Source organism: Jaculus jaculus, unplaced genomic scaffold (assembly GCF_020740685.1).
Source record: "Jaculus jaculus isolate mJacJac1 unplaced genomic scaffold, mJacJac1.mat.Y.cur mat_scaffold_36_1_2353498_arrow_ctg1, whole genome shotgun sequence".
NCBI classification, from domain to species: Eukaryota; Metazoa; Chordata; class Mammalia; order Rodentia; family Dipodidae; genus Jaculus; species Jaculus jaculus.
The window spans coordinates 777,758-795,994 of NW_025423492.1; the positions used below are offsets into that span (position 1 = coordinate 777,758).

General features: G+C 37.2%; 1 protein-coding gene across 1 annotated transcript; it reads right to left on the bottom strand.

The window, feature by feature from the left end:
* Positions 1–2,570: 2,570 nt before the first annotated feature.
* Positions 2,571–17,939, bottom strand: LOC123457323 (vomeronasal type-2 receptor 116-like). Its single transcript, XM_045141307.1, has 8 exons — positions 17,809–17,939; positions 17,092–17,229; positions 10,862–10,961; positions 9,674–10,477; positions 8,193–8,420; positions 7,727–7,850; positions 4,045–4,750; positions 2,571–2,754 (listed from the first exon to the last, which is right to left on the bottom strand). Exons 1-8 carry the CDS (start codon positions 17,937–17,939, stop codon positions 2,571–2,573), a joined length of 2,415 nt encoding a protein of 804 aa, XP_044997242.1.
* Between the last annotated feature and the right edge of the window lie 298 nt (positions 17,940–18,237).

Below are 18,237 nucleotides of genomic sequence, written 5' to 3' on the forward strand. Positions count from 1 at the left end.
GGCAGTGAGACCTCATATCAGGTACTGGAAACCATGTCAGAATGCCATGAACTGGAAAAATCAGTCTTCAGAAAGAAGCCTTTATTTCTGTGGATATGAATGGTGGGCTTACAGAGAGATTTTATTAAATCTCTCACAAAAATCTGCATACCCATTTTAAACCAAGATGCTTTCACTCTTGTTTGAAGAATCTCATTTATTTTCCAGATGCCAGAGAAAATGGAGGAGAATTAATATTCTAAAATAATTAGTCAAAGTTGGCGAGGTGGCTCAGTGGTTTATATTTTTTGTCTTCAAAGCCCTGTTTTGATTCCTCAGTATCCATATAATGCCTGACATGCAAAATGGTGCCAGATTATGGAGTTTCTTTGGATCACCAGTAGACCCTGGAATACCCATATTCCCTTTTTGTCAGTCCCTCTGTGTGTTTATTTCTATCAAATACATATTTTTACTCCAATAAATCTATTGAAAAATTAGATAGGCGTATAACTAAGAGTTCCCAAAGAAAGTGATACACATGGCCATCAAACATGTTGATAAGTGTTCAACAGTTTTAGCTATCAGGGAAATAAATACAAATTAAAACTACTTTGAGATTCAATTTCACTATGGTCAGAATGGTAACTGCTAAAGATCAAATGGCATCAAATGATGCCAAGGGTGTGAGGAAAGAGGAACCCTTATTCATTATTGGTGGGAGTGCAAACTTGTATACCCATAATGGAAATCACTTTGGAGGTCTCTCAAATATCTAAATAGAAATCTGTAATTTGATCTAGCTATTCCATTCCTGGGAATGTATCCTAAGGACTCTTCACTTTAGAGACACTTTCACAGTCTAGTTTTAACTCTTCTTTTCACAATCAGGGCATGGAATCAGCCCATATGTAAATCAGCTAATGAATGGATAATGAAGATATGATACATGTACATACTGGAATTGTACTCAGCATTAAGAAAAAAATGAACTAATGAAAGTTTCTGGAGAGGTTAAGAGATGACTCAGAGGTGAAAGGCATTTGGTTGCAAAGTTTGATGGAGTGTGATTGATTCTATAGTACATAGGTCAAACCAGATATATCTATGTGTCTGAGTTTTTTTTCCCTATGGCAAGAAGCCCTGATCTACTCATACACCCATAGTAGTCTATCGATTATCTATCTATCTATATATCTATCTATCTAATCTATCATCTATCATTTATCTATATCCAAATAAGTAAATAATTTTTTTCAAAAAGAAATTTGCTTGAAAATGTATGGACTTTGAAAATATACTAAGACAGATTGCACAGCACAAGGTCAAAAATACAAAGGATGCATGTCCTCCTCATATGCAGATCCTAAAATGGATTAGTTTGATTTGTTTATAAATAGTATCAAGCATCAGTAGTATTAGTAAGGAAACTAGACTGAGGACTGGAATGAGGGGAACTAAGGTGGTATGACAGGAGGGGAGAGTCGGCAGTCAAGTGCAAGTTCAGATTACAGCAGTGGAACCGTCCTGGGGAGAGGATGGGTTCAGTGATGGTTAGAGAAGCAAGATGAACCCAACTGTGTCTTGAAGCAGTATGATAGAATTCTTCCTCTTGATTACCTAATTAAAAGGTAAAACTGGGGCCTGGAGTGATGGCTTAGTGGCTAATGTGCTTGCCTGCTAGTTGAAGGATCCAGGTTCAATTCCCCACAACCCATGTAATGTAAGCCAGATGCTGCTTCTCTCTCCCTCTCCCTGATCCTTTCTCTCTTTCTCACTCACATAAATAATAAAATTTGTTTTGAAAAAAAGGTAAAACTTTTTCTTTTAAATATTTTAGTTTTTTATTTATTTGAAAAGAAAGAGAGAGAGAGAGAGAGAGAGAGAGAGAGAGAGAGAGAGAGAGAGAGAATTGGCATGCCAGGGCCTACAGCCACTGGAAATGAACTCCAGATGGGCTCTTATTGGATTTACTTCTATTTGATTTTTATGTCATTCCTTTGGCACTGTGGTCTGCCCATCACAGTGTTGGAGTCTTATTTAATTTTCAAGGAAGCTACAGTCTACCTTGAAGTGTCTTCAGTGGTCATTCCCTTTATGTTTGCTTCCACTAGTCTTCTCTTAGTAAGGGGGCCTGCCTGCTCAGAGGCAAGGAGTCCTTGAAGCTCAGGCCCAAGGACCTGATGCCAGGGCTTGTTGTTCTGTGATTTGGGGTATGGGACTCTGGGGTCAGGTGGCCGGAAGTGCACCGGGGTATATGGGGTGGTGGAGAGTGGGCTGGTATTCCCAAGCCTGGAGGGATGGGTGGAGCTGATCTGGCCTGCCTGGGACCTCAAGGGGATCAGGGACGTAGGTGAGTAGGATGGTGTTACTGAGCCTGGAGGTGTGCGTGGAACAAGATTGGCCTGCCTGCATCCATGCACAGGGGGCAGGGGAAGGGAGGCAGAGGCCAGTGGGGTGGTGTTCCTGAATATGGAGGCAAGGGTAGAGATAATCTGGCCTGCCTGGGTTTAGAAAAATGGGGTGTGGAGGTGAGTAGGATGGTATTTATGAGCCTGGATGTATGGGTGGAGCTATGCCAGCTTTCTGGCTTAGGTTCTTGCACAGGATGAGGGGTGACGGGGAGTGGGGATGGTATTGCTGAGCTTCGATGTGCAGGTGAGCTTCCCTGGCCTGCTGGCTTGGATCTGCGCATGGGAGTAGGGGGTGTTGGCGAGTGGGACTGCATTCATGCACACTTGGGTCCCCTTGCCTAATGATCCACTCTCCACTAAACTACAAATGTGTTAAGTAATATTATTCTAATGACAAATTTATTCTCAACTGTGTCAGATCCTCAGTGGCACCGTTTTCTTCTCACATGATAGACAAAGACCTTCCAAGGTCTGCATAGTCTTACCTCTAGTTGTCATTCTTCAAGTTATCCAGTAGATTGCACACACTTTGATAACCTTAATGTATATTGTAAACAGGTTAAGGTAAAACGTCTACTTCTTCCAAAGGGAACTATTCTTCTTCCTCCTAATCATACCTATGAAATCTTGATTCCTGGCATGCTAGAGGAGAGATTTGAAATGAGACACAGGGGCCAGACATCTGAAGCATCTCACAGTTTGCTGTAGGAAAGCTTGTATTTTTATAGCCCAGGGTAATTATCAAACATCTTGAGAAACAAAACTGTTTTGCACAGATGGAAGTTCCAAGGAAAATGAGTTCACACTGCTCAAGGGCAAGGACTGAATTGAAACAAATGTTATCTTATAATAAGCAGGAAATGGGGCAGAATGAACACACATACACCATGACTCAAGAACTTGATCATTACGTTCTGAACCCTTTGTTCTGGAAACTGTATTTTAGGAGAGACTTCCTCTTCCTTATGGTCATTAAGTCCTTTATTATGGTGGAAGTGTTCCTACACATACCCTCACTGTATCTCTGAATATTCTTTAAACACTCAGCTACAACCTTGTAGACATTCTCATAGACATTTGCTGTATCCAGAAAACTATAGCAGGTTTCCTTGAGACAATCTGAAGAATGAATCAGATGCATTTCAAGTTATCAAGACTGATAAGAGCAAAATTCACAATACAATACCAGTGCTTTTTTTCCAAGTGTATTTACAAATTTGAGATGTGAAAAAAATGATTATTCTTGCTACTGAAAACAATCTCCAGAAACATATGCCACTTTGTGAAATTGGATTTCAATTGGTGTTGATAAATGGAACCTGGCCTGAAGGCTCTACAAGCAAGTTGATAATGTTAGAGAACAAAAAAGACTTGTGCATACAATAGTGTAAGGATTTTCTACAGGGCATACTTTAATACATATGAGGTAAAATTTAAAAATCAATTGGTTGGACAACATGTTTTTTTCTTCATCCTCTTATTTAGAGAAATTTTACTGGGTCTTAATAAAATGATGTAGCAGTTGGGGAAAAAGATGCAACCTAGCAACCCTGCACTGGAGGCCAAGATAGAAAAGACCTCCACTATTACTATGGCCTTCCCCTTGGTGCTATGGTAGACAGGGAGGAAGGTGACCCACACACTGCAGAACACCAGCATGCTGAAGGTCAGGAACTTGGCTTCATTAAATGTATCAGGCAGATTTCTGGCCAGGAAAGCCACGGTGAAGCTCCCTATAGCCAGAGATCCCAAGTAGCCCAGGACACAGTAGAAGGCAGTGTCTGAGCCTTTTTTGCACACAATGATGATGTGGCCATGTTCTGAGTGTGCATCTGAGTCAACAAAGGGAGGGGTTGTTCCCATCCAGATTCCACAGAGAACAAGTTGGATCAAGGTACAGATAGGAATGATGAAGTTAGGTACACCTGATACTAGCAGCCCTCTCATCTTTCTTCCTGGAGTAGTGACCTTGAAGGCCAGAACCACAGTAATTGTTTTGGCCAAAACAGTGGATACAGCCACAGTGAACAGAATTGCAATCGTGATCTGCTGCAGGATACAACTGGTGTTGTTGGGATATCCAAAGAAGAGTAATGGACAGAGAAAACAGAACATGAGGGAGATGAGTAGTACATAGCTATTTGTTCGATTATTGGCTTTCACAATTGGTGTGTCTTGGTACTTCACAAAAACCCCAAGAACAAGAGCAGTGAGTGCAGAGAAGCACAAGGCCATGCAAGCCAGAGCCATCCCCAACGGGTCTTCAAAAGCCAAAAACGTCACAGTTTTTTGGAGACAGTGGTTTTTCTGTCTGCTGGCATACTGATTGATTGGGCACTTCACACATTGTTCCATATCTGGCACACAACACAAGGTATCATCAGGATAGTGGCAGTGTTTCCTTCTTAGGCACAGCACACTGCAAACAAGTGTCTCAGAGTTGAACAATACTTGTATTCCCTGTTACCATTGACAATTAAAATAGTTTGCTTTATAGCCAGATGGCAATGAATAAAGAATATCATATTATGGTAAGATTAAACAAAGCTTTAAAAATTTTATTTATTTGTTCATAAGCAGAGGAAGACTGAACCTGTAGCCTCTGAAAACAAATAACAGATACGTGTACCGATTTGTCCAGCTGGCTTTCTGTGTGTATAGGGAAATTGAGCTGAGGTGGTTAGGGTTTGCACACCTGTGCCTTAGCTACTAAGCCATGTCAGCCTAACAAATCTGTATTTTATTCAGTTAGCTAAATTTACAAATTCTCCTGATCCTTTTATTTCTTAAAAGAATAAAATAATTTTATCGCAATGTACTAGAATTATATGATAACATTGTTTACATGAGGTATTTCTTACAATTTCTACTACAGGTGAGATGGCTTAGCAATTAAGACACTTGCCTGCAAAGCCTAAGGATGCATGCTTGACTCACCACATCCATCATACGTCAGACACATAAGGTGACGCATAAGTAAGTTGCACATGTGCCCAAGGTGACACATATGTCTGGAATTTGACTGCAGTGGCTAGAGTCCTTTGTACCCCAATACTATGTTTCTCTCTCCATCTCTCCATCTCTCTCTCTCTCTCACTCATACTCTCTTTCACTAAAAACAATACCCTCTGTTTGGCTTACCTCAAAAAAAGATAAAAGATTAAAATTTTTTTATCTCTGAGTTCTATAAACAGTGCAGTCCAAGATCAGAGTGGTACATGATTCTATGTCTATTAAAATAATTAGAGAACACCCATAAATTTAGACAATAAGATGTGATTGTTTCCTCACCCTACAGTACTTTGTCTTATGAAGTTGGTCTGTCTGCATCAGGTGATGCCCTATGGTTTTGTACTCAGATGTCAGTAGGTACATATAATTCTTTCAAAACATATTTTTAAAAATATGAATGAAATTGGAGACCCCTAGATATAATTAACTCTAATACCACCATTGCTCAAATCCATCTCCTTAGAGTAGGTATTCATGTACTAATTTTAAGAGGACATACCTTTTACTTACTTATCCAAATTCTTCCTCAACAATCCATAGTCTATGTTTTAGAATTTGGTCAAGAGGTTATTTAGAAAGGATTATGAACAAGATAACTTGCCAACTTTGAAAAGATTGCAATGGCACATAATAGTGAACTGAGTAGATAATCTTCCAACATATAACTTGTATATGCAATCATGGTGTTTTATAACTTTTATTATGATTACATTGAATCATAAATGGGATTAAAAAGAACTATATGGTATATCCTATTGAGTATTTTCATATAGACATATTTTTCCATTTATAACTAATTTTACTTCTCTTAATCATGTATAATCATGTATTATAAATTCATCTGCATACATTTTTATGAATTATATAGGCATGTCATAGTTATTCTGCATTATAAAGCTATACATTCCACTTTATTTGGTACACATAATGTGCTCAACATTTACAAATGAATAAACCTTCCCTGTTAATATTGATTATCCATCACCACTAAAGTTTGTATTTAAGTAATTAATTACAATTGTATATTAAAGTTTTAGTTGAATGAACACTGTTTTTATATATTAACAATAATAATATTTCAATTCATTTTTATGACATTATCCAGTTATACCGAAAAATTAATGTCAACCTCTTTCTATTTTTTTTTACATAATGTATCAATGCCCTTCCGTATTCACTTTGAATTCTGCTACACTGAAAAAGTGCTATGGTTATGACAGTATGCTGCAGGCACTAATAGATGAAAATATTGAGGTATTAATATTTATATCGTTTTTAAATGTCTTTCATCATATCAATTGAGGCCTTTAGGTTCTACACTAACATGCCCCCCACATAAATTTTCTTGCCTTCTCACCTGTAAACTAGAGGGCAATGTAAAATAACACCTATTCATCCATTCTGTGTTCAACCTAGTAGGCTTGACATTTCAGAGATATTTCTTTTTATTCTTATTTTAACCTCTGAGCATTTCCCATATCTCCTTAAGTGCTTCAATATACATCTGAAACAATGCTCCCAATATTTTAATCAGAATATTTGCGTTTCTTGATAAAGGTTTTAAATGTCTGTGATATGCTATTGTCTAAAGTCTTAAAATTAACTTCTTTCTGAGTTATACCATAGATACTCATAAAAAATTATGCTTACATTGAAAGTAATTCCAAAATTACATGCTTCTAAAGGCAAAAAAGGGGTGGAGAGATGGCTTACTGGTTAAGGTACTTGCCTGCTAAGACTAAGGACCTACGATTGTCTCTCCAGGACCCATATAAGCCAGAAGCACGTGGTGGCACATGCATCTGGAGTTCATTAGCAGTGGATTGAGGCTCTAGCACTCACATTATAACTTTCTCTCTCCTCCCTCTTAAATAAATAAATAAACAAAATGAATCTTAAAGCCAAAAAATGACATGTCACAGAATTTCATATCCATCATCTACCTATTGGGTACAAAGAAGATAAAGATGTGGAAGATTCCTTCTTATAAACTTCATTTTATGTACAAAGAAGCTTATATGTGTGTGTGGAATTCCTTGATAGTGATAATATATTCACTAACTATTGGATATCAGTGAGTGTTTTTTATCATGGAAGAATTGGTATATACAGTGAATCTAGGAACTAAAAATGTGGCTCATGGTGTCAAGTGAATGCTATTTTTATGGTAGCAAGTATTTATCATTTCAACCAAGTGATTACATTAAGCAAGGAAGAGATATTATCTGTTTCTTCAGGTTCCCTCAAGGGTCCTACAGGTTCCCACTTTAGGAAGAGAAAACAGTGGAAGGTGGGAAAGATTCTCTAAGCCATCAACTTACCAGTTATGTTAGAAATCTCATTTTCTGGGCAGGGGGAACAATTAAAACAGCAGGCTGCTTTTCCCTCCTGTCGGAACTTCCTGAAACCAAGCCCGCAAGTTTCACTGCACACAGAGGAGGGAATCTGAGGAAAACCAGGACTATAGTTGTCAAAGTTAGCAATGTTATATACCCCATTCATAAGTACATGTTAAAACAATCACAATTTTTATCCACATCTACAATAAAATTGAAATGCCACCCTCCATTTAGTACACTATATCTTGTCATACCTATGAAGATTTTGATGAAATAATTTGTCATTTCTATATATAATTTTTCAAAAGATAGAAATAAAATCTAGGGCACTGGAAAGAGAATCCTGAACAACATGTGGTACTTGATCAAATTGTGATGGGCACATAAGTCCTCACATGATTTTATCTATTTATGTCTATAGTAAAGCATTACAGTCAGGTAAACGTACCTGCCTACTCCCCGTGACCCACTCTATTGCCTCCTTAGACAAATCCAATTGTTGGCCAAGAGAACCATGTGAAGAAAACTGTCCTATTTTCACCTTTATTCCAAGACCATGTGGAAAATTTGAAATGTGGGAAATATCATAGTCTGCATCACATTTTGTTTTCTCATTTAAAGTGACTAGGTCTCCAACAGGGTTAATAAATTGCATGTTCTTCAGAGTGTGATAAAACTGAAAGAAATGTATCATATTCCAATTAAGTACATACACAAGTAGACATAATGTATGATATGAGTAATGTTAAACTTTACTGCATGTACCCAATATTTTGAAGTAAATCAATTTCCAGCTATAAATTTAATATTACTACATTTTTATCAGTTTCTTTTTTGAGAAACTGATAAAAATGTTCACCAAATATTAGGTAAGGCTATTGAGATAACCCTTAAAGCCCATTATATTTATAGAAATCAATGTAATATTAACTAAAGCCTTAAGGTCTTCAATATTAACAGTGATACAGAATTACTTTAACAACTCAAAATGCCTGTCAATAACACCGATCAGGGTACTTTGGAATGGGAAAAGCAAGCTCATATTTAGATTTCAAGCACTTCATGATTAGAAAAAATAACTAGAATCACATATCAAATACTTAAAACAGTTGAGCATGGTATCAGGATCATGTGTCATATAAAAAATGGATCACTCAAAACTAATGTCATTAAATTCAGTGTCTTCATCATGTATCCACAGTGATGGTTTGTCATGGTTGTCTGCTTGACTGGAGTTAGAATTACCATGGACACAAATCTGTGGACATGTCACTAAGGAATTTTTAGGGTAGGTAACTAAACATGGAATGATCCTTCTGAATGCAAGTGGCACTATGTCATGGGGGAAGGGTTTGTAATCAGGGAAAGCTAGATGACCCCATATATTCATCACCCTTGCTTTCAAAGAGCAGGTGCCTGACTGGAAAGAGGGCTTAGCAGTTAGGGCATTTGTCTGCAAAGCCAAAAGACTTTAGTTCAATTCCCCAGGACCAATGTAAGTCAGATGCACAAGGAGGGACATGAGTCTGGAGTTTGTTTTCAGTGGCTGGAGGCCCTGGCATGCGCATTCTCTCAATCTCTCTCTGTGTCTCTCTCCTCTCTCCCTCCTTCTCTCTTTTTCCCTATCAAATAAATACATTAATTCAATTTTAAAAATCAGAAAACAGAATGTAGATGCCAGACATAGTTTCTTTCATTCACCATCATGATGGACTATAGTCTTGAACTCTGAGGTAGAATGTAACCATTCTCAATTAAGTTATTTTGATCAAGTATTTTCCCTGAAAATAGTAACTAATGAACTCAGTTTAGATTTACTTCCTAGGCAATTAAACAAAGTAGACACATCCATAATTGAGAGAATTCCCAGCAACTTGGTTTAAACATGTACGGAACTACTGAGAAGGTAACAATGATGACAGTACATACCTTTGGGCAGTTATCTTCGTGGAGTTCTCTCAATGGCTGACTATCTACCTGTTGATAATACATTTCATGGTAAGCATATGCTGAAGCATACACAGCATTGTATAGGTTATAATTCTCATCATCCATGGCTGTATCAAATTGTTGACTTGCATACCATTCTAATGAGGTGTTGGGTGAACACTTACTCTGTGTTATACATGTAGATTCAACGTCCAAGCAATTAAAGTACATCCATTCTGATTTCATCACAGAAATGTCTATTGGATATTGAGAAATGTTCATTGTCTGCATATTGTTTTCTAAATTGTGAATTTCAGGATGATGATGGGAAAATGTGAAAGCACCATGGAATGAGTCAAGAATGAAGTCTCTCCCTGTATTTGTGATGACATCCCACTGTGAGGTGGTGACCCAGATCCTACGGATGCCTAAATATGTCCAGCTTCTAAAGCTCACTTCCAATGTAGAATTCATTTCACCATAAATGGTCACAACATTTGCCAATGATGTCACAATTTGTTTATAATATTTCTCAGCCCTTGTATTGTATAACTTCATGTTTAGTGGGATCACATTCAGAAAAGCTAAACAGAGTTCATTTCCTTGCATCTTTTCTCTGATGTCTGAGAGAAACTGAATACCTTGGTCATCATCAGAGATGACCAACCCCATCCAGGTCCAGTTGAAATGAAGCATTAAGGAGACTATGGCAAAAGACAGTCTTGTTTCCTTGGGGGCAATCTGATACAGATAAGGATACTGATTATGGTCACTCAGAATAGGATGAAATGGGCCATAGTGAATCTAAAGGACACAGAACATACAAATCAACTTGAAGAAGAGCACTGGAAGAAACTTCAATCTAAGATCTGAATTGTGTTAATCACCACTTGGGAAGAATGTTGGCAAGAATGATTGCTCACACCATTATTAGCTATATTTCACTATGCATAAGACTCTGGAAAAGTACTGAACCATTTAAGGAAATACCTTTGTATGTTTCCACAGTTCCTCTAATAATTTTTTAAAATTAAGTGCTAATACCCCACCAAATCACAGATTATTATCTCTAAGAATTGTATCTGACAATACATGGATAAACCAAGTATCTACTGGAAATATCCTTAAGCACAGGAGAAAGGTAAGAAATGAGACAGGATTTCTATTCTGCATATCACAAAGTCTCACCTGCCCATAATTAAAGGTTGACAACAATGTCCCAATTTTGGCACTTGTTGCCCATGATGGTCCTGTGAATAGTAGAAAATCACATTCATTTGTTTCACAGCTAAAATTAGGAACAATACCGGAACTTAGAAAAGAGATAATAGTCCATGAATCATCACACTTGGAAGGACTGAAGTAAAAATTAATAGACTTGTTGGGTATAAGGTTGGGATTTCTGTTGATCTCCTCGGTGACAAAAATCATTGTCAGAATATATTGATATTTCTTGACTGGCACACTGAAAAAAATACAATAATCATTATGGATGAGGCTTCAAAACAATTAGATTGTACAGGTAATACATGTGATAAATGATTCTTTTGCCTGAAATTCTCATGTAATCACTCACCTTCATGTAAGGATATCATCCTGCCTGACATAGGGATCAATTAGGTATTTTGAAATTATTAAATGAAAGGCAATTCATAAAGTTATATGATATATATATATATGCATGTATATACATACACACACACAACACACACACAAACACACACACACACAGAGAGAGAGAGAGAGAGAGAGGGGGAAAGAGAGATTCATCTTTAGCAAATGAGAAACTGGAGCAAAGACAATATAGGTCATACGTGACCTTGAAAATAGACCTATACCAGATAGAAAAAGTTGTTCATATCTTCAAGCTATAATTCTCAATTGTAAGAAATGAAAAATAAATCCAGTAGCAATCTTGTTTATGTTAGTTTGGTGTGTCTATGAGGGGTATAGTCATCTTCATGTTATTGGAAGACCACACTGTGTGTGTTTGTGTGTGTGTAAGAGGGGACATTCTTGTTTCAGTGGGTACCATATACCTGTGTTGGTTGTTTTTCTATATTATTTTACATGTAATTATTTCTTTTGGTTTTTATTTTTAGGTATGTTCTGATTCTTCCCCTTTCTGACCTGGAATTCACTATGTACTCTTAGGGTAGCTTCACACTCATGGTGATACTCCTACCTATGCCTCCTGAATGCTGAGGTTAATGGCATCTTCCAACGTGCCTGGCTTATATGGAATTATTTTTGTGACTTGGAGTTCACCGATTTGGCTAGAGAAAAAAAGCAATCTCTAGGGACTCTGATTTTTAAACTCATCGGGACATGGGATGACAGATGCACTTCACTGTGTCAAAATTTTAGGTGAGGGCCATGAATTTGAACTCAGGGCCTCATGATTATGCAGAAATTCCCTTAAAAATTTCTATCTTATGGCATTTTATTATATACCATCCTCCACTGAGTAAGGCAATTCCCTAATTAATCCTGAATATGCAGTCAATCCTATCTATTTATAGCAAAACTTAGCACTTATACTTCCTTCAAAGACATGGGTATCTCTTCTAGTTGTAATGTGAACTCTATTTCATCAGGAATTAGAAGAGTGTCCCATCATTTTTGTAGTTCGACTTGCTTCTTGTGATACGTAACTTCCTTGTTATGACAAAATAGCTGAATAGTATCAGGTTAAATGTAGAAATATTATTGTGGATTATCCTTACAGGTAACATTAAATAGTAGTCAAAATTAATAAGGAAATTACTGACAGGGACAGCATGGCTGTGGTCTCAATTCAGTCCAATAAGGAGGCCCACAGAGCTATATGAAGATTACATATGGGCAACCATCTCTCTCTCTTTTATACAGTAAATGTAAAATGCTTGTCTACAGAGAACATACCTTAAACAGAACCCACAAACTACCTGCACATGGGTAGAAAATCTTTGCCAGTTATTCCACTGATGAGGCCTAACTTCTAGAGTCTATAAGAAACTCAAAAAACTAAATAATAAAAAAATTCACTCAAGCACTGGGGCAGAGAACTCAACAGGAAATTGTGAAAGGAAGAAATTAAATGGCTAAATTCATCTATGAGAATGTTCAACATTCTTAACCATTGGGTAAATGCAAATTAAAACTACTATGAGATTCCACTACATTCCCGAAAGGATAGAAATAAAAAATAAACTGACCGTAAATTTTGACATTATTCAGGGAAATAGGGCCCATAATTCACTAGTGGTGGTAATTCAAATTTGTACAATCAATATAGAAATCAATATGTAGACTCCAGGAAAGGATGAAAATAGTGGTAACAACTAACCCTGCCATTCCTCTACTGGGCATCTATGCTAAATGCTCAACTCTTCACTCCAGAAACATTTCCTCAACCATGATAGTAGCTGCTCAATTCACAATAGCTAAGAACTGGAATAAACCCCAATGCCTTTCACCTGGCCAATGTATAATGAAGATGTGGTACATATACACAGTCTAATTCTACACAGCCCTAAGGGAGAAAAATGATATGATGCAATTTGGTAGGAAAATGGTCAGAATTTTAACAGACCACAGTAAGTGAATTCACTCATATATACAAACTTAAAACCTGCATGGTTTCCCTCACCCATGGATCCTAAACTGGAAGGGCATGAGTTGCTGTCATATCTAACAAGAAATTGGAAAGCCAGATAAGAGTGATGGAAAGGTTTGGGGAAGAGGAATGGGAAGGCACAGGGGCATGGAAATATAAACAAAATCAAATCCAAAATGTGTTGGTCCCATAAAATACATTCTCATCAATATCACACTAAAAGCTGTAACCCTGAATAGGAGCATGGCGGGATTATATGATAAAGATGGGGCCTGGACAGGATGGGATGAAGCCTTACCCTAAGATGTTTGGCAATGGTGGAAAATCCAAGTACCAGAAATTGTTTACAACCTATATTGAGCCATTGACTGAATATACCTATGAGTATTCCCAAACAAGAAAAGTTTCTGTCAAGTCACTTTATTACTCACCTAAAGTAAAACATGAGATCATATTCCTGAAGAAACCACATGCAACCAATGCAGAATATCACAGAAATCTAGAGATCAGGTTGAATCTGGAAGGAAGTCAGCACCCAGATGGTTAATCCATGTAGTGCTCAAAACATGAAGTGAGATACTGTACAGCAGCCAACAATACTGTGAGAAATCAGGAGACTGTGCAATATCCAAGCAACCTTCCTGACCAGATGTACACACCTAGGTAATAGTGGCAGGAACATTATATAGGTAACCTATGCCTTTCTAATTAACTAATTTATGCACTCAGTGGAAAATAAACCACAGCTAGAACGATGAGCCAATTCAGAATCCTATGGAGACCAAGACGATAGACTCCACTGAGAACCATCCATTAGTCTTTTGCGAAAATTAGGCTATTGCCATCAAAATCTTTCAAAATTCACAATTCCTATACATTTTAACCTATCTTGTTTTCACTCTAAATTGGAGAATCTGATTTACTTCTTCAGAAATGAAAAAAGAACAAAGGACAACCAAAATATATCAACAGAACAAGGATCACCTACTCTGTGTCAGCATGTGAACCACCTCAAGCACAGAAGCTAAGGCCCAGATGAAAACACAAAAGAATTAGTGAGATAAGCAAGAATGCTGCCTCCATGAGGAACTTTACAACGTGAGTTAGGGTAAGGGATACAGACACTGATAATACTCTGAATGCGGTAAAGCAAAAATCCAGGACTCTGAGATTCCACACTAAGGTAGACATAAAACACAGGGAACAAGGCTCTGGGGATATTGAGGAAGAGTGCATAAAAAGAATGCAAGAGCCACATGGCTTGATGATGTATTCTGGAGTATTGCATTCCCCCAAATAACAGACTTTTCTACTCACAACACATTACCAATAACTACATAATGGGTATACCAGTAATCCCAGTAAGAAGTCCCTCAGTGCAATGGGGACAGGGAGGAGGGGAATGATGGTAAAAAGACTTAATGTGTCCATACAAAGTGTCAACTTAATAAAAAGAAAGTAGTAAAAGAAGTGAAAACAAAAAAGAAGAAATTTCTGTTTGTAACATGTTAATCCTGCTAGCAAATTGTAGTGGCTACCACTTGTAATATTGGCCACTTTAGGATCTCAGAAGGGTTTAAGTAATCACAACTTTAAGTTACATCCCCTATTTTACCAGGAGTACAAATATTCTACAATCCTTTCTTAATTGTGTGCTTCACCAATGTGTTACTTGGAATTTTGACAAAACACCTGACTGATTATGTTTCAAATTCTTTCTATTCTTATGTCCAAACCAAACACAGCAATAGAGGAACACAATATATAGCTGGTACCTTTCTTATTCCTGTACCCTGTTACAAAAAGAAGAAAATATCATGGCATCTCTTATTTCTATTATCTGAGAGATTTGCGTCTATGAGAAAAGTCTGTCCAGAGTTTGACAAAGAAAATTGTTCCCTATTCACAGACATTAGAAATTGTGTGCTCATAAGTGAAGGATGAGCATCTACTTGAAGGGATACTTTCTCTCTGCCACTTAATATTGAACACCAGCTAATATGAACACCAGATCTAATATGAGCAAGGTAGAAGTAACTGTGTTCTTCAAAGTATAGCTTTCTACAGAAATAGAAATACTGAAGAAAAAACAGGCTGAAATGCTAGCTGTGGAGAACACAGTCAAATAAAGAACTCTGTACAAAGTCTCACCAGTAGAATGGATAAAGGAGAGAACAGAATATCTAAACTAGAAGACCAGGTGGCAGAGCTAATACAGTCCAATAAAGAGAAAGTCAAGCTAATAGGAAGGTATGAATGGAAATTTTTAGATATCCAGGACACTATGAAATGATTAAACATAAGAATTCAGGGTACAGAAGGAGAAGAATTTCCAGAGGCTTAGTATGCACTTTCAACAAAATCGTTGAAGAAAATTTTCCCCAAATTGGGAAACAAATGCTAATGCAGATACAGGAAGCTTTCAGAACACAAAACAGACAAAACTTGGAAAGAAACTCTCCTCATCATGTTGTAAGTAAAGTACTAAACATGAAATCCAAAGAAAATATACTGAAAGCTGTTAGAGAGAAAAAACAAGTCACGAACAAAAGGTAATCCCATCGAAATAACAACAGATTACTCAACACAAACATTAAAAGCAAGAAGGCATTGGAATGATGTATCCAAATTTCTGAAAGATAGTAACTGTCAGCCAAGATTACTTTATCCTGCAAAGCTATCTATCTAAGTTAATGGATAAATAAGGACAATGCAAAATAAAAACAGGCAAAAGGAATTTATGACAACTTCACCAACTCTACAAAAAATACTTGAAGGAATCCATCACACTGAAGAGAAAGCAAAGCACAGACAGGAGGGAATAGGAGAAAGTAAATCATATTCAAATAACAGTTAAAATAAGAGATTAAAGGGAAAACGGGAATCACTGCAAAACAAGAATGGTGAGAATAAATACATACCTTTCAATAGTAACTCTTAATATCAATGGCCTCAACAAAAGACACAGACTTGCAGACTGGATTAAAAGGAAGGATCCTGCCATTTGTTACCTCCAGGAAACTCATCTCTCAATAAAAAGATTCACCCTGTCTTAAGGTGAAAGGATGGAAGATGACATTTCAAGCAAATGGGCCCAGGAAACAAGCAGGGGTTGCTATCTTAATATCTAACAGGATAGATTTCAAACCAACATTAGTGAGGAAAGATAAAGAAGGTCACTTTGTACTGATTAAAGGAACACAACAACAGGTGGGCATTACAATCCTAAACATATATGCACCTAACATGGGGCCTCCCAGTTTTATCAAACACTATGAGACTTACGTCACATATAACTCCAAACACAATTGTAGAGCATGATTTAAATTTAACCCACTCTCATCAATTGGCAGGTCATCCCCACAAACAAACAAGCAAACAGAAAGACATGTGGATTAAATGAAGTCATGGAACTAACAGATATTTACAGAACATTCTATGCAAATGCCACAGAATAATGCATTTTTCTAAGCAGCACATGGAACATTCTCTAAAATGGGCCATGTATTAGTACACAAAGCAAACCTTAACAAATCAGGAAGATTGAAATAATCCCTTGTACTCTATCTGACCACAATGGGATTCAACCCCAATCAGGAACAAGAAAATGTACATTGAAATCTGAACAAATCAGATACATTTGACTGTGGAAAAATTCTGCTCAGTAAAGTATAAAATAAATTTTGATTCATTCATAAGTGATATGCTAGGGTGGAAAAGAGCAAGGGATCAAAAACCTCTTAGTGTGCCCATATAGAGACTTCTTACACATTATTCATGACTTTCCAATGGAAAATTAAGTAACCAATCTGACACTTACTGGTAACGCTGTTTCACTGAATCATATTTGCTCATATACTTGTTTGATATATTAATGTAAAAGATACAATCCTTACACATATCTCCATCACTTTCTGTATTTTTCTTTAGTCTCCAAAAGCAGCCCGTTTCTATCAAACTGCAGAAAAGGACAGAAAGCACTGGAAAAAATAGGACAAAAGTGAAACTGATCAGCTTCCCCATGTCTACAAGCCTTCACTCTGAGCTCAGATGTAATGTGCAGCATCAGGTAGATACACATATAACATATGCCTGCTTGTGTGTGTATCCACTGTTAGTACTATTGCTGACTAGAGGGGATATTTATATCCTAGTTTCTTTCATTCTTGTCTGTGCCACCCTCCTATGGGGAGCACAGAATATAACCCTGAAGCTCTGCATCTGAGGTCTATATCAAGGTCATAAATACCAGGTGAAAAACATGTGGTGATCATCTCTTGCTTCAGGTGCTATAAGTTCAGGTATATCCAGGCATAAATCCCACTGGGATAATCTCCTGAGCATACTTGTTTTCAGACTAATTTCAACAAGCCATTTGAATGAATAGAACCTGAAATCATGTAAGGAGATTTCCTTGGAGTTTCCAAGTCAACATGTGAGGTGAAAAGGTCAGAAAGGTTTGCTGCTCATACAGCTCATGCAGACATGGCAGCATTGTCTCTTCCATTGTTCAAGCAGTGGAGAGATCCTCACATACCTCACTTTCATCAGCATCACAGCATTTACTGTGAGGTCCATGCACTCACTGCTCATGGCAGTTTCATGCTTGTAATATCCCACACCTCCATGTTTCCCACTGTCTGAGTACACAATAGAGAAAATAATCATGGCAAGTCCAGCAATTCCCAGTCACTCCCCTATAACAATGCAGACACTCAGCTTCATATTTTGTTCTAATACATGACCTTCCACCTTATTCCTCAGTTCCCACAGATTAATAAACTGTGATGATCCAGAGTCTCATTTATAAAATTGTTTTTCTCCATTTTTTATTTTTTCCTAATTACAGGATTCCACACAGAATTTAACTTTATATTTTATGTTCATACACTGAAGTTCCACCTCCTGAGTAAGGAATTATTTTTGTTGTTGCTTTCCAATTGGACAGTAAATAAATGAGTGTGAG

Excerpts from the sequence above, each read along its gene's own strand:
- LOC123457323 (XM_045141307.1), bottom strand. The coding sequence starts at position 17,939 with ATGATTATTTTCTCTATTGTGTACTCAGACAGTGGGAAACATGGAGGT. Across the intron at positions 10,478-10,861 it reads CAACCTTTAATTATGGGCAG|ATTCACTATGGCCCATTTCA; the intron begins GTGAGACTTTGT and ends TGTGTCCTTTAG. Across the intron at positions 2,755-4,044 it reads CTGACCTTCAGCATGCTGGT|TTTAGTGGAGAGTGGATCAT; the intron begins GTTCTGCAGTGT and ends ACACATTTGTAG.